Raw genomic sequence first — 17,439 nt, forward strand, 5'->3', positions numbered from 1 at the left:
CTGCAGATATCCTAAGGATCTAGCTCAAAGCTGTCACATTCTTGTTTGTTCCATTATATCACTGCCAAAGCTTCTGGAAGTCACCACAAAGATGCCTTAGGATACTATTTTCTTTTGCAAGTAACCCCCTTCCATATAGTAGGCTATACTCAATTATGGGGAAAATAGATTGGAGATAGATACTTTGAGGAAACATTCAGCTTCCAGAATAGAATAGGCAGGTTGTGTAGAAACATCCTTACAGGCTGAACACCAGCTCTTTGATAGATTAATTTTATTTTACCTTTCTAATATTAGCATTCAAAAACCCTGTTGAAAATGTGAGGTTCTAAATACAGAAACCTCTGTAAAAGTGGGAAGAAAATGCTGATTTCTGTGATGTGTTATGTCTAGGGTGCTTACTTCACAGTCAACACACATTTTAACATTTTAATCTACTTACTGATCTTTCAAGAAAAAATGCCTGCCCTCCTCCCACAGAGAGTTAAAGTCAAATATGCAAAGTTAGGAAATGCCAAAATTAAGGCTGCTACCTCTTGCATTCTCAAAAATAACTTTTCTGAATATCCCATGGGAACAAATAGCACAGATGAAGTTCAAATGAAGTCTGCAAGATCTCAGCACAGGACCTCAAGTCAGAAAAGCTCCCTGTCCCTTTTTACAGCTCTCTGCCTCGAGAGCTGTGCCAAGAGCAAGGGAAGACTGCAGCAAACAGCACGCAGTGTGCAACAGTAAATATGTGCAAGGGCAGGAGAAGGGAGAGGGAGAACCCGACCACATTTTCTGGACTATGATATACACAGACTTAATGCTACTTCATGGAAGGGACTAGAGCTCAAACTCTGCCATTCGATAAAACAACGCATCTCCTGTTGGTGAAGGTTTGCTTTTGCCATGGAGACCTTCTCTGGAAGATGCTCAGTGCCCTTGGAACAGAGACTTGAGTAGCTGGGTGTAAACCTTACTGCTGCTTTCTGTCCCAGCATCTGGGCTGCCACTTGCTGGGTCACATGCCAGACATACAGCTGAGAGTGTATACTGTATGATAGTCATACATCCAGCCACTTGACATGGTAAGACACATGTTGCAAGATATTTGGGGATTACTTTCAAAGTGAGGATGGCCTTGCTAGCTAAATAGCACAGCTGCAACGTGGCTTCTGTCCCATTAACTGACCTAAATGTCAGATGAAGCCATCAGCAGATCCCAGAAGAAGCTAATCAGTTAAATTCAGCACAGAGGAACTCAGAGCGAGGGAAAGGCTGCAGTGATTCTCCACAAAATGTGTGAGGTTTAGGCAGTGTGGAGAATTAATGTGAGCTTTGCACCCAGTGCATGTACACAACAGTTTGGAGGACAGACCTTTCAGCGTTTTCAGCAAAAGCAAACAGAAACCTTAACAAACTCCATGGAGAAAATCACCTAACATTTGTCTAGGGGCAGGAAAGACTACTCTCTGTTTCCTGGAGTCCACCCTCTTGCCAAATACAAGTTCAAGCTTCAAGACATAGTAGTGCTGAAGGTCTTCAAGAAAATGAAAGAGAAAATCACTGAATCTTGCAACTAATTTCTTCTCATCTAATAGACATGAATGGCAACATTGCTGGGACTTGTAGTTTTAGCTTGAGTCTGAATGAGAACTAAAGCACAGGCAATTTTGGCCTTGAGGATTAAATTTTGGTCAAGTTATTTGCCCACAAAACAGGGTGTCATAATCAAGTGTGAAGGATAAATATTACCAGTGCCCATCCTGTGTGGGAGCGTGTCATTACCAACATTTCTGTTCAGACTTGCAGGACAGACATCAAGGACAGTTAATCGGTCTTCATACTCTGTAACATGCAGAACGCACTCTTCCACCACCAGTGCAGAGAGAAATGCCTTGCATTTACAGTCATCAAGAGTGGAGATCAGTAATAAAGAGCAAAAAAAATGAAAGTGAAACAGGCTGGATTAAAAGGAAAATGTAACCTCTTGCACCATTTTCCCTCTTCTCTAGTAAAAGCACTGTTATGCAGTTATTAAAAGAATAAGCAGAAACACTGAAGGAAGTTAAACACAAAATTAATCACTATGACTGAAACAGTTTTTAGGGAACACTGCAGATTTTTAGTAGTGTATATGTGGGGGTTTATTCATTTTTTCAACAGGAAATTATTGAAGTCTTTATCTCCAGTACAGAACATTTCTACAACTTAAATGGATGAATCCAAAATAAACAGCTCACAAAATCTCAGTTTGCTGGAGGATGGTCAGAGAAAACGTATCAAGAACAAATGGCTAAATCTAGCTAAGTTCTCAGTCCTTCTCTTCTTTTTCTGGACAACCAGAACTCAAAACCCCTTTTCCCTATTTACTCACACATTACAGAAGCTAATAGGGCAGGAAGGAAGGGGCAAGGGGTCCACAAGCTTTTGCTTCTGTGCATCATGGAAGAGGTCTGGTCACCACCTTCCCTTCACTAATCTAGGAGGCTTTTGCAGCCTTAGCACTGCCTTGGAGATCACACCTACTGTAATACTGCATAATGACTTGGACAGGCTTTCAGGTTGACCTGAAACCATCTAGATCTTTACAGGCTGCAATTCCTACAAAAGAACCACTTGGGAGCAAACATACAGTCAGTGTACACATATTATTTTTCTAAAGAATTCTGCTGTACTACAGACAAAGGAAGGATATGAAGAGGAATAGGGATTTTCTACAGAGGTGAAAGAAATTAGGTCTCCAGGTGCCACATTGCAATAAGATTCATTTCACTTTGAAAAGTCCTTTTTCAGTGCTTAGAAAGCCTTGTGACCAAGCTCAGTAGGACTGGATCATGCTCAAACTTAAGTCTTGTGAATTTTAAACAATGGCCACCATTTTTGTAGCAGGCAGTGGGAATTTTATAAATCTATTATCCAAATCATATGTTACTTTAGCTATTTGTTCTGTGTAGTGAGCAGCAAGCCAAGCGATCTTTCCAAAAAATCTGCATGGTAACAAGAGCTTACAAATCACAGCCTCTGTTAGGTGAATGCAGAATCCAGCTTGGGTGTTAGCAGACTGCAATCACACTGTAATGAAGCTACCACACTGACAGAACTGCTTAGACAGTTTTATTCCTTTGCTATGCTTTGCAACACCCCTTTAGAGAGTGAAATACTATTAATCCCAATTTACGAGCAAAGAAAAAAATCGGAGAAAAAATACAGAGTAAAAAGGCGAAACCTGGTTGCATTCCTAATTGCACAGTTCTTGGTTTTAACTCTCAGCTCAAGTTTCTTCATCCCTGTTCTGCTTAAAACAGGACCTACATCCACCAAGAGTGAGATGCTCAGTCACCTTAGACAGTCTCGGTCCAGGTTGATGAAACACTAACACTGGGACTTTTAGCTACAAAAGATAATCTCATTTGAATAGGAATGGTGCATCTGGTAGAGTTATTTCACAATTTTAGTATTTCTTTCACCAAAGCAAGGTATAAGAATTCTAATCAACTAATACTGAATGTCTCTGCATTGTCTGCTCTCCCCTGCTGTATCCTGTGCACTGCACTTGGTAGCTAGAATCCAGGGTCCCAGCATCTATCCCACTGTAGGTTTGGTGGTGCTTGTTGTAAATTTTCTTAGTATTAGATCAGTAAATGAGCAAAAGCCAGCTACTGACTTACATTCACTTTCTTGCAGTGGGAAGATGTGAATGGAAATAAATATTTTTCTCAAGGTGGCTTTCAAACACTACTACTACTACTAAAAAAAAAAAAAACACTCCAAAACCCCAAATTGCCACATTGGGGTTAACAGGTGAGCAAAGGAATTGCTGGTCTTTTAAACTTAAGGCTTATTCACCAGTAAGGCTTCAAACCAGGAAGCTTTTCATTTCAGTTACTGAGATCTATAGCATTTTGACTCCCATATGCAATGAGTGTTACAAATTCATGCTTTCTATCCTGACTTTACTGTGTGAGCCTAATGGTGGATTGATTTCTCTACAGTTTGAGAATTCATAAACATAATTCTAAGCTTGTGAGACAGTTTTCCTTCAGTTAATCATCACAGAAAGCACCTTTTCAGTGCAAGTTTGATCCCCTGCCTGATCCTTCCCAGGGACAGCTTTTAAGCTCATAGTTGCTGTTGCTCAGATACTGTATTTTATAATGCCAATATAAGAATCTGGAGAGGGAGACAGAAAAGTAGATGACATGTTAAGGAATCAGCTCTGAAAAAATTTCTCTAGGGAATTTTTCTGGATCAGTCACTTGCAGTTTGCCTGTGGTTAGTGTTGTAAATAGGATTAGAAGAAAGAGCTAGGGATTATGCGGGTAACAGTCTAGCTGGCCGAGAGACAAATTAATCACAGAAAAGCAGAGAAACTGCAGCACACACTGGGCTGGATAGGTTCATATTTGAACAGCTGCTTTGCATAAGGAGTTACTAGGATGCTCTTTAAATAAAAAAAAACCCAAAAACAAAACCCCCCACCTTTCCTTTTCTTGATATTATTCAGATTTTAAAACCTGATTTTGCCACTATTTTTAATACAAGAAGTCTGTATCTGACACTAATGAACTTAGCAACATACACATGCAGGTCAGGCCATATTTCCATGGGGGTAATGGCAAACAAATCGTTTGGAAAATATCATAAGGTCTAGAGTATGTAGCATACATCTATGATGCAAAGTTCAATGTTTGAATATGAACACGGTCAGAAACCATGTTCAAAGACCATCTTTAATTATTCTGCTGACAAACTTCAATTAGCAACAAGGAGGTCTGGGCAATTATTCAGCATTTATGAGTCAACACCACAAAATGCTAAATGCCTCTTTGAAAATGCTGTGTGGATGTAACTCTAGTATGAATGGCTATGCTGCACCACTTCAGAGTGAGAAGTGGCATAGATAAGAATGTAGTTTAGGATTTTTCTGACTTCTAGAATGTGTGCAAATCGGATTTTATACTCCTTATGCTAGCAGTGAATGGGAAATGATACAGATGACACCTGAAAATAAGGTTGAATAAAGAGAAAAATATGTTGTCTATGCTTTTGTACTATGTACAATTTGACTTACCTATAGAAAGGCTGTTGTTCCTAATCCCTCTGAAATAACTTTTACTGAAATATGACTTCCTTAGAACAATAAAACATGCTGTTAACCAATGGATGGACTATCATTGTTTAAAATCCAGTAATTGCTCTCTCTCACATAAAAATAAATCTGTACATATACTTTTTTTAAAAGAGAAAGCTTCATACCCTAGCAGTACCTTTCTACGTTGCAATTAGTGGCATTTGAGAGCTAGCCGTCATACTACTTCTGTTCTGTCAGATCCATGAGTACTAGAATGGTGGAGATTTTCAAAAGACCAATGACCCTCAGAAGCTTGACCAACACTGCAAGTCTGTTGATTTTACTTTTAAATCCTTCATTTATTTTTTTAACAAATTCTCTTCCTTAATTTTACTGTTCTCATAATATTGGACTTAATAAAATATACTGAACAGGCTTTAAATGAGTCAATGTTTTAAACCTGTTTAATTAAATCAGCTGAGAGAAAAGCTCTTGCATGGGTAGTTTGACCAGAAGTTGGACATGAATGGGAAAATATGCTTCATGTGAGTCTCTGCTAACTGTAATAATCTTGTCCATCAGCCTGAATGTGGGAGCAGGTGGCAACCTGCATGAATGGATTCTGAAAGGTAAGACACAGGAAAAATTTTGAAGGGGTCAAAAAATTGAAAATAAATGTATTAGACGGAAAAAAACCCCACCAACGAATCTTATAGGCTATTAAAAAATAAAGTCCCTCTAGTTTACCTTAAATTTTCTGAACTGAATTCCGACTCCAGGAATTTGAGAAACTGCTCTCTTCCCACAGGGTCTTTCAAAGCTTCATCCATGCCAAACCCCCATCGTTTCACCCTCTGCTGTCCTGGCTCTTTGCTACAGAAATGAAAACAACAGAACGCACAATCAGCAATACTTCAGTATTATAGTACTCCATGTTCATAATTTAGACTAAGCTCTAAAGTTCAGCTGCAGATTTCTCACCTTCCAGATTGCTCGTATCTGTGCAGTTTTCAGAGATGAGCAACCAGGCTGTTCTTGCACAGGGTAAATGTAATACATATGCATTTACACAGAAGAATAAGGAATTCCAACTAGGAAATGTTACCAGATTTTAAAAGGTGTCTTTTTCACCCACATTGGAACCCTGGAAACTGGTTACTGTAATTTTTTTAATTTTTTTTACACAGGTTAATTAATCCATAGCTTTTCCCATCCTAAGAAACTCTAAAGTTTATTTTTTAGATATATATATAAATCTATTAAACATTATATATTTTATAGATATAAAAGTCTATATAGAGAGGTGATAGGATATTGCATTGCCCTTCTGCCTCAGTTTTTTCCTGCAATACCTCTGTCTGAAATATTCACATTTCAAGGAAAACCTTGAATAATACCCCCTTACCCCAAAAAAGAAGAAATAGAATTATATACCTTGCCTCCAGTTCCCAGAAAGTAGTGTCATCTGATATCCAAGGGTTTGAGGGATCAGGGGGCACAAGAAAGGGATCATATTCCAAATACTGCTCTGTATAAGCTAATAGACTAGGAAAACAAAACCATCAAATATTGTCATGTCAGGAGGGGGGGAAACCTGATCAGGTTACCCCAGTTAACAAGTTACCTTGCATCAACTGACCCATGGTAACCAGGTGTGCACACGCGCAGAAGGCAGCTAACAGGTTTGCTCAAGCCCTTTAAAAGGGGACCCCCGAAGAAAGAGGGATGGCTCAGGTCTTATCAAGAGCTAAAATAAAATAAACTACAAAGATCCCTAATACTACCACATAGCTCCTTTTAGGGCTCCTTTAGGCACTAATAAATTAAATCAAGCAACCTCTTCCACACACATTTGCTTTCATAAAGGAATATTTTCTACCCCTATGGTTTTAATTATCAGTTCCTGTAAAATCTGTTCTAAAACACTGCATGATATTCAGGTCATATTTATTGGCCCTGCAGCTGCTAGGATTCCTTTTTTCCTCTTTTAAATACAGTTAATATTTTTATTATCTTATAATCAAAAGGCACTACTCCCACATTTATTGCTTTCAGAACACCCCAAAGTTTTTTTTCAAATTCTCCAGTATTCATGGACTGATCTAACTCAGCTGAACACACTAAAAACTTTGCTTGTATTCTCCTAATTTACATCTCCCATGCCCTTTTTCCTGTTTTCCATTCCCTTTTGCCTCATAATTACTGAAAATTTATTGACAAGTGAAGAAAAATATTCTTTCTTTTCATTCCTATTTATCTTCCGACTGTATTCCATTTTTACTGTTCAGCAAACACAAACTCTTAACCTGTTCTCTTTGTAAATACATGTTTGTATGTGTGTGCATATGTACACATGTATAAGTAAAAACACATGCAGAAATGTATGAGAGGATGAAGAACCATTTGTATATGGATTAATTTCCTTTACCAAGCCTTATGCAGCTCAATTTTCCGCAGTCTTTACTATCTCTGCATTTGATGTGTAAGATCGAGCATTCCTTTTTTGTATGTCTTTTTTATCTAAGCTGTAGTTAGTCTTTCTGAAGGGATTTTTGTTTTGCTTTCTAGACCCTTCCTGACAAATTTTGGTCTTATTTGGAGAAAGATTCCTGCTAGTGTTACATCCTCTGACCTGAAGTAAGCTCCTCACCCACCAGCTAGCTCTGCCGATCAGGTCCCTGCTTTACCGGTGACTGCCCTTTTGAAAAAGCCAAACAGTAACCCCAGACCCATTTCCATTTGGCCTCCCTGCCAATGCAAGGTGAAACTTGTGCCCACTTGATCACAGGCTCTTCCAGTGACTCTTGGCTTTATCAGAAATATATCATGGGATATCTGGGCCCCCTTTTATCAGTAAAAGATCCTAATACCTCCTACATAAAGTAAACTCTCATTAGTTATTTCTATGACACCTGAGCTCCCTTGTCTGTCTGTCTTTGAAGCTATTTCACACCGACATTTTCCCAATAGTTATCAGTCTAATTGAAAAAAACCAGAAGATGTGACAATATACTTACCTCTCTGCAACTTTTGACATTTTTAATCTATGTCTGTCTAATTGCATTTGCCAGTGCTTAATCTGCAAGAAAGGAAGGCAAAGAGTTTTCTGAGTAATTCATAGCTTGACTTTATTTCCATAGCTTTTTTTATTAGGGCTGTAATTTAACCTTAATTTATCCTAGGGCACAGAAGAGAAATATATCCGAGTTAAAACAACATTTCACCAATGTAGTTCTAAAATAAATGGAATTTTCCATCGAAGAGAAAAGATGTTACATGGACAAAAAAAGGACCCAATATAACATTTTCCCTACAGGATCATCAACAGAAACCCAATTAGCCTTTTTTTTTGATTTTTGAAGAGAACTACTAATTCTTCAGACGTTTATCTTCTCCCAATCCTAACAACTCAGGGGAGATTAATGAAGCATTACCAGTAGATAAATGTGTGAACCCCTATGTGCACACATGGAGAGGGAAGGATACCCTCAAACCTTAAATCAGTGTTGAAAGGAAGAGCAAACTGCCTACTGCTAAAGGGGCTAATGGGCTCAGCTGTGCAAAGAGCCCACTAACTGGCCTGCTGCTAACTGCCTTCGACTGTTTAATGCAAGATACAACAAATGTCAGGTTGTGTCTGATTAGTATTAATAAAAATTACATACCTAAATCCATATATCCTGAAACAAGGAAAAGGTTTACTAAATGTTTGCTAGAACAGTTCTGAATAACTTCCCAGTCACTATAATTTTTATTATAATACCTACTTTCCTAAAAAGTTCATTTAGAAGAACATGTTTGTAGTTATTTTTCAAACCTCTTGGTGTAGTTCATCTTCCGTGGGCGGCTTAGTCTCTGGTACTGGTGTGTGGGTAGGGCTGTGACTTCGAATGTCATTTTGTAAGCCGTAGACAGACTACATAAAAAATACGGAACAATGATAGTTGCTTTCAGACAATGCTTTCTACGCATACCTGTAACTGTGATGTTTTAGTATAGTGCGCTCAATATGTTAGCCAAGAACATCTTTTCCTAAAGGTACTGCAAATAAGCCATGCACTCAGATAAAACTGTGTTTCTACACCATGGTGTAAAATAGAGTCCCAAACCCTCACAACTTTTTAATATCATAGAATACAGGATCTACATTTAAGTCTCTGCACTATCAGCATAGTAAACATAGGGGGTGACGCTAAAAGGCAGCTATTACAATTCCAGTAAGTGGAGACAACTGGTAGGAAAAGAAGAAACAGAATCCTGAAATGTGGACTAACACAATGGAATACTTGGATGACTCCTAAATTTGCAATTGCTGCTTGGTAAATTACGCTAATCTGGACCTTTCACTTTATGGTAGATAAGCTACAGCTTTCTCTAAATCTACTTTTCTTTTTCAAACATATTTTTCCATGAGTTGACATGAAATATATATGTTGAAGTACTTTAAAGTTGCAGTCAATCTACATTACTATGATACAAAGGACGTGAAAGAAAATGTTGCTCTGATCCATCTATATATCCCTAGAGAATGTACATTGTTCATGTCTGGATCCTAATTTAGATGAAGCCAATTTCCATTTAGGGCATAATTGTAAACTACAGACACTCTTCCATATAGAAGAACGGTTGTTATAGTTTACACCGCAGCTTTAATTTATTTTTCCTTAATTACTGACAGAAACCTTTTAACGTGCTTTATTCAAGCTACAAAATAGCATGAATAGAGCATGCAAAAACTATTTTTATTTTTATATTTTCTGTGTATTTCTTCAAGGCCTTTCTTATGTGATAACATGTACTTAGTATTGCAAAATTTGTAAGTACTAATTCATTTAAGAGCTGATGAAATAATCATGTACATTTATGCATTTGTTCTTTGCAGCCGTAAGAAGTTGTTTTAAGAAACTATAGAACTTCATGCTATAAATTACCTCCACCTTCTGCTTCTGATATAGTAACAGTACTTACCTTTCTTGTTTTATGTGGATTTCTCATTCTTGAAGATTTTTTTATATCCACTTCAGTAGTGTTTACACATCCAGGCTGTTAAAAGAAAGGAAAGCACGAGGATAAAATCTGCAAGGGAACTCCATAACATTTTCATTGAGGTACTCCTTTTCAGTCTGTAAGGCTAAGAAAATAAATAACCAGAGGCATATAATAACTTGATGTCCATCTGCAATAGTTCCTAAAACCTAAAGAAAATGTAGTCTAAGGAAACATCTCAAGTACCATTTTCTTTGGCTTATTGTAAGAGAGAATGTTCTGCTCTTCAGCCTTGTTTTCTGCACCCTATCGTGGCTTTTAGGACAAGTTTAATTGTTTATCTTTATGCTAAAAGTACTGAAAGCAATGTATAGAGAAGCAGAAAGCACCTAAATGCATATCATAAGACACCTGCAGCACAGACCAGGTACTAACTCGAATTGCTGTTGGCAGTATTTGGGAATTTTGGACTGAGACACTGAAGACCATTTGCTGAGAGCTCATGACATCATGAATTTGAAATAAATTCTCAAGATAAGGGAAACAAATCACATGTTTCTGCTTTGCTTTTGCCAAGGAAGCCATACAATGTGCATTCCAGCTATCTCTTTAAAAAGCATGGTTGACCTAACAATAAAAAATAAATAGAATAATGCAATATCCACTTGAGCTCTGAACACCAGCTCCCTTCAGAAGCATCGGGTTTGGGTCACCTTTATAAAGATGATCTTTCTTAAAAAAAGATTAAAAAGAATGTGTGAAATGGGATTTATTTCTTCAGAAAAGAAACAACAACTGCCACAAAACAGGTTTCAGCAACCTAACCAGAAGACGGGCAACCTGAACAGAATGGCTCTCAACACGTCTGATTTGGCCTTCAAAGATTCATGCTCACAGCTCTGTAGCATCCCAAAGGACACAAGTCCTCTAGTTTCTCCCAATTCATCTTCTTTTGACACTTCCCTCTAAGTACAAGCTCTGCAGAAATCTGTTCTTTACCCACTGCAGGAATGGGTAGGAATTGTTAGGAAACAACTAATAGTAAGTGTTATGCTCTCAGGTGAGGCATTTTTTTCGGTTATTTTAGAGGGATTACATTTGCCATTGTCAGTGCCACTCTCTAGCAGGAGAGATTTTTAGGGAGAGTAGGTTGCCTTGTTTTAATGGGAGTAATTAGATGTAGAATTTACTTGCCAGACAACCAAGTTGACTTTATTATCACACTAATGATACAAGCTTTGTCTTCTCATCATAATGTAAAATGCTTGATGGGGCTGTAAATCTTCACAGACAAAAATTTTAAACATTTCCTACGTAGGCAGAGCCAAGAAATATTTCATTAAACAAGCCAATGGTACTTTGACTCTAGAAAATATTTTAAATAACAGACTCATTTTTTTAATTCAGTATGAGTTATTAAATCAATAAGTATTTATTTAAAAATAATACAATAAAGTGCGTTTGATCATACTGCATTTGCAATATAGATATTTCCTTATCACTAAGAATATAAAAAGACACTTGGATAGTGTTCTCAAGACTGCACCTGCGATGCCTGTTGAGCTAAATTATGGAAGGTACACTTTGTGCTTGTGAACAAAAATGGTAGCTTTTCAACTCAAAATAACGTGTAACTCTCAAAGATAATGGCAGACTGAGAAATACAAAATTCTGCACGATGGTCAATTTAAAGGCAGAAAGCACTGGGCAGTACACAGATAGAAAGTTAAAAAAGAAACAATGCATCTGCTTTAGGATTATGGCAGCAGCTGGCAGTGAAGAAGACATGGGCTTTTAACAATATCTACAGCCTTTGAACGCAACCATTTCAATAGCAGGCACACTTACATAAGGCACAAACTGTTATTTGTTCAGTTTTCAGTTGTGGTTTGTTAAAAGCATGTCCTAAAAATGGAGGGGGAGGGGAAGTTAAAAAAAAAAGAGAAAAAAAAAAAAGGCATACACCTCATCCGAAACCTTTTATTTTCAAAGATTTCAAGTCTACCAGCAGTAAATTGGTATATACGGATTTTGTACCTTGCTCAGGTAACTTACATGCCAGAGCTGTGCAGAGTCACGTGAGGGACGTAACAAGAAATTCTGGGAGGTTTTTGGGAATGACTTAAACGTGAAGCTTTTACTGGTTGGAAAGAGACCCAGCCCAGTACTGACCTTGTATAGCATCTAGTGGGTCCTTATTGGCATTTGGCTGTTTAAAACCCCTCGGTGGCATATTTCAGCAGGGGTGCTCACAAGAGGCTGTGAGGGCAGAAAGTGGGCCGAGGTGGGACTGAAGGGCAGGCAGCAGGAGAGCAGCAGCAGGAAGGTACAGGCAGGGGAGCATCAGGAAGCTTCAGTGCAAAAGGCAGGGCAGCTACAGAGTGTATCACTCCTCTGACAGTCTGGGGTACCAATAGGAGTTTCAGACATGTACCACTACCACTCTACAATACTGTCCTCATAATTTGAATTAAATTATATCACTGGAAGTACCTAATGTAATCTGGGCCATGGTTCATGTTTTTGTCTCAACTGAGCAATATTTATTAAAATGATACTTAACATGAGATGGGCTTTATTGTTTCTCTGGTGCTGCCAAACTTCATCTGTCAATTTTTAGGAATAATTATCAAACATCTTTTCAATTAAACACAAAAGCTTGCGTTACTTAAACATTTTGCTCAGAGTCTTTGTGGGAAAACCTTTGCCGGACAACAATTCATTTTATTCATATGCCCCCATTAACATAATAAGTATGTGTTTGGATACAATTGCATCCAGCTGTGTTTTCTTTTTGTGTTGCTTTTTTAACTGGACTACCATAGTTCAAATAGCGAGATGCCTGTCAGAGTACTCTGCTGCAAGATTCCATTTAGTGTGTAGTATATAATTTGCATACTAATACTGTAAATAGTTTTCAAACAGATTTCCTAGAAGACTTGAAACCTCTTCTATACGTGCAAATAAAATGCTTATTTCTTTCAAGACTAATATTCTGTATGAAAACGATTCCCCCTCCACATACACAGGAAAATCTTGTGACCTTGTTGAAATTATCATATAGCACGATCATAACAGGGTAGAATTTAGGCCTCATCTGTTTTTAAATAGCCGGTTGGAAAACTGTCATATATTCAAAGGAAACTTAGTCTCTTTTCATCCATCTATTAGCATGCCCTTATCTCAAAGTAAAAATGTCATTGCATTAATTTACAGCAACAGACATGTCAGTGCAGTCCTGATAAATGCACTGCTGAGATAAATGGAGGCAGATAAATCATATAAACCACCACATATAGAAGATTTTTTTAATCCCTACTTCAATTATTAAATAATCACATTAGTCTGAATTCCAAGCAGCACAACTTTCTATTGATGCTGTCTAGGAGGCTGCATAATAGGATTCTGCCAAGAAACAGTGGGAGGAAGAAGCCTCCTCTGCAAAGAGAGGAGGTCCAAGAACTTACGTGCTTGGATCTGGCTACAGACAACATTTGAACACAGCAACCACCTGAGAGTATGTTTAGTTAAAAGAAAATCTACTTGCTATTCACAATGCTTCCCTAATAACCGTGGCAACAGTGAATTAATTAATTAAGCCCTTGTAATAGTGCTAACAGTGAATTAATTTTATGATACCTGTAGCAACTCTTTGGAAGGAATCATTGTTTACATCAAATGGAATGCTTTAGCTGTGGCACATTTCCATCCAAATAGTGCAGAATACCTAGTATTTGGTCTGCTGTACAAAGTGTCAGACTCCAAGGGCCCTCTTTATTGCCTGGCCACACAGCCAAAATTAATTGCTATCAACTCCCTTTTGTATAAAAATCTCTTTGCTATCATGTACTTGTAATTCTAGTTAAGTGTGAAATCCTCAACAGAAAGTACACAGTTTATAATGATGTCAGTTTTATAATAATGTCAGCACAGAGTTTTGGCTTTTTTTTTTTTCTTTCTTTCTTAAAGAATATGGCAATTTCCTAGTGAATCACCTTAAGCCAGAGCAACCAGAAGTATTCTTGTACCTGAGACAAATACCCCCGTGTATGTGGGAGGGAATAAGCTCATGCATTGCAATAGGCTGGGAACTGTCTGTATTGCTGCTCGGTAGAAAATGATCTGAGGGAGAAGTTGAACATGAGTCAGCAGTCTGTCCTTGCAGCAATGCAGAAAAACCACATCCCCAGCTGCATTAGCAACAGCATTGCCAGCAGGCAAAGGAAAGTGCTTTTTTCTTTCTACTCTGCACCATGAGGGTACATCTGGAACACCAAGACTAGTTTGGGGCCACACAAACAACACAAGAAATATATTCCAAAAGGAGAAGTCCAGTGAACGAACACACTTTTTTCTGCTTGCAAAAGGGGAGAGTTAACTGTCCTCTTCTGCTGCCTAAAGAGACTTGCAGAGCTAGACCTGTTCCAGAGGTACACCATGAAAGGGCAAGGAGGCAATAGCCAGAAATTGCAGTAGAGGAATTTTCAGTTTGCCGTAAAGAGATATTCTTCATAATAAAAGGGAAAGGTTGCTTAGGAGAGGCTGTGGAATCTCCATCCTTGGTGATTTTCCACACTTGTTTAACCAAGGGCCTGGATGATCTTACTTGACTCAGAAGTTAGCACTGCTTTGAGCAGGACCTCCAGAGGTCCCTCTCAGCCTACATTTCTGTGGTGCAGCCTGTGATCTTCACAAGCTGCAGGGGCTGAAATTTCAAGAAGCCACTTTACAGAACATTCCAATCAAGCATTCACGGCAGTGTGAAATTCATCACCCTGCCTTCCCCTCCCCAGGACAGCAGAAAGGAAAGACAAGACGTATTCGCTACCTTACTGCTGCCTCTGTCCTCTGGCAGCCTGTGGTGTGTACTCAACCCATACAAACAAACCCGGTGACAATGTACAGAAATGTCATTTCACGGCCTCTTTAGCTAAAAACACATAGGTGCTATTTAAAATAATTACCTCACTTCAATACACACACTTAGAAATTCAGGGTGCATTAAAGCAGTAAATATTTAGGCAGATTGATTCAAAATCTTACACAATTTCATTGCATTTCAGTGTCAATACACTGTGAAATAGATCTTTTTATTTGTTTTACAAGCCTGTGCTAACTTGTTACATTTAACTGCAAAAATACTAAATTTCAATTTCTCCAAGCTTTCAAAATTTAAATGCTATGAATTCAAATCATGGACATGGATACAAACATGACAGATCTTCACTTCTGCTTGGAAAAGATATAGTCACACAGACTTAAAGACAAGGCAGAGACTGAAAGTTGTCTTTTACATTATTTACAATATCAGAATATTGCAAACATAGTAAGCTTAAAATTTGAAATTTCCTGAGCGTCAAATGTTAGTGTTGTCTTCTGCAACAATCTATTCTGCTATTTTTCTGTCATTTTTCCAGGAAAGAAGTCTTCTAACCCTCGACAGTCACTATTCATACCACTCACTTCTAAAGCAGGGAAAGGAACCTAATTAGACTGCAAGTGATAAGCAGAATACCAACGTTCATTTTAGTTTGTGGCTTTTATATTCTAGTTTATTTGTGTAGCTAGCTGAACTGCATGTAGTTAAAAATCAAGGGGAGAATAAGGGCATGAAAGATTATAAAAAAGAAATGAGGCAACGAAAAAAATCCCAGTGGTACTCAGCTGAAAAAAAACAAAGGAGTTATTAGCTGGAGGAATACCCAGTTTGACTCTGGTTATGTGGGAAAGTTTATATTTTCTCATACAAAGCCTAGCATCAAAGGAGACATTAAAATCCTACATTGAGTAAGTTGTCAGTAATGGATAAAACTGAGGCTTTCAAAGAAAAACACCAGCTATATTTTCCTGCAATGCACCAGTTTTTCGTTTCCCAGAGATGGAAGTTATTTGAGTGCACAGAACCCACTAAGGCTTATAAGGAAAGGTTGAGGTTTAGGTACGGATAATTTGGGTATTTTTGTGTTTTACCTCATCTTACACACTTCAGGGTCAATGAGTAAAAAGGCTTTGCAGTGGAAGAGCTGCACTATTAATGATTTTGCTGATGCAATGGACAGTCTCAGAGAAACATTTCAAATTGCTGAGTATAAATGGTCAGCTCTTTTAGCAGGATTTGGAAAACAAGGTGTTATCTTAAGGTCCAGTCAAAGGAAGGCTGCAGATTTCCAACCCTTTATAAATTTCAGTAAACTCTTTATTCCGTTGGTTGCCTGATAGGATTTGAAAGCTGTTTAAAATGGTGTTCACTTTATAACTATTAGATCAACCGACCTCAACTAAGTGATGAAAACATAAACCCAACAGCCATAGTTGCCAGAACCTGTAAACATGTAGGAATGTGTATTGGTACAGCTGCTGGAGGGGATCTCACCCCCTTCTGTTACACCACCCAAGGCAGTAAAGCCAAATCAGTGATTACAGGGACTGGGCTACAGGAACCAGTTCTTTTTGATTGGGAAAAAATATTGTTACTTACAACTGAAGCACTTAATCATGGGTTTAATTTACAATCAGCTAGGTGCAACTAATCTGACACACCATTATGAATGTTATTAGCCTCTGCAAAAGTCTATGGCTTGATTACAATTTCCATTCGGTTCAACAGTTCTTTGAAAATAATTCTGAGAAATCAAGTGTGTAAGCACTGGGACTTTTTTTGACAACATCTCTAGTCACAAGATCATCAGTAAATTAGCAGATGTCTGAAGAAAGAGGAAAAATGTTATGGTAAGTCAAATTATTAGGTTACAAGTGATGGTTTTGTTTTTTTTTTTTTAAATATTGGAACTTATGCCCTATCACAAACATAGCATAATCCAGTAGTTACAAACTCTGAAGTAATTCGGGTGAGTAACCCTGCTGCAGGGTCTGTCTAGCTACTTAATGAATAGTCTTTGTACCACAGCTGAAATTGATAATGTCAGATCATTTATTTTCTTCCATATCTGTAGTGGCACTGTAAGTTTTACAAAAATATCAAGACACTATCATGTAACTTTTCTCCTCTCTACTTGGATTTCCAAAAGTATGTCTGTGTGTCATAAACACTCCATTTATTTTATTATTTTTTTTTTTCTAACAGTATCGTATTCCCAGCTTCTGCACACTTACTTTTAGCACAACTATCTCTTTGGAAACATGCTTTTTTGATTCAGGTGTGTGACTGACATACAAGCACTGTGACTGTACTTTTGATACCTGCTGTTAAGTTACAGTGCCTTTACAGCGGTCCCACTCACATTACATTTCTAAGAAGAAGCAAAAACTGAAAGACAAATACTTGGATCGCAGTCCATTATGGCCATAGTAACTTCATATATAAATTGTAATAAGGACATGTCTGATGATGACTTTGTGCACAGCTTCTATCAAGTTTTCACCTCCCTAGAATT

At 37.9% G+C, this 17,439-nt stretch overlaps 1 protein-coding gene across 6 annotated transcripts in view; it reads right to left on the minus strand.

Moving 5' to 3' along the window:
* Positions 1-17,439, minus strand: part of RGS7 (regulator of G protein signaling 7) — a 254,003-nt gene that overhangs the window by 35,262 nt on the left and 201,302 nt on the right. For all 6 annotated transcript variants that reach the window (XM_005436554.3, XM_055714833.1, XM_055714836.1 and 3 more), the window contains 5 exons: positions 10,028-10,102; positions 8,877-8,975; positions 8,077-8,138; positions 6,494-6,604; positions 5,807-5,932 (listed from right to left, as the gene is read on the minus strand). In XM_005436554.3, the coding sequence (XP_005436611.1) occupies positions 5,807-5,932; positions 6,494-6,604; positions 8,077-8,138; positions 8,877-8,975; positions 10,028-10,102 (473 nt within the window). The remainder of the gene's footprint in view (positions 1-5,806; positions 5,933-6,493; positions 6,605-8,076; positions 8,139-8,876; positions 8,976-10,027; positions 10,103-17,439) is intronic.

Source organism: Falco cherrug, chromosome 6, assembly GCF_023634085.1.
Source record: "Falco cherrug isolate bFalChe1 chromosome 6, bFalChe1.pri, whole genome shotgun sequence".
NCBI classification, from domain to species: Eukaryota; Metazoa; Chordata; class Aves; order Falconiformes; family Falconidae; genus Falco; species Falco cherrug.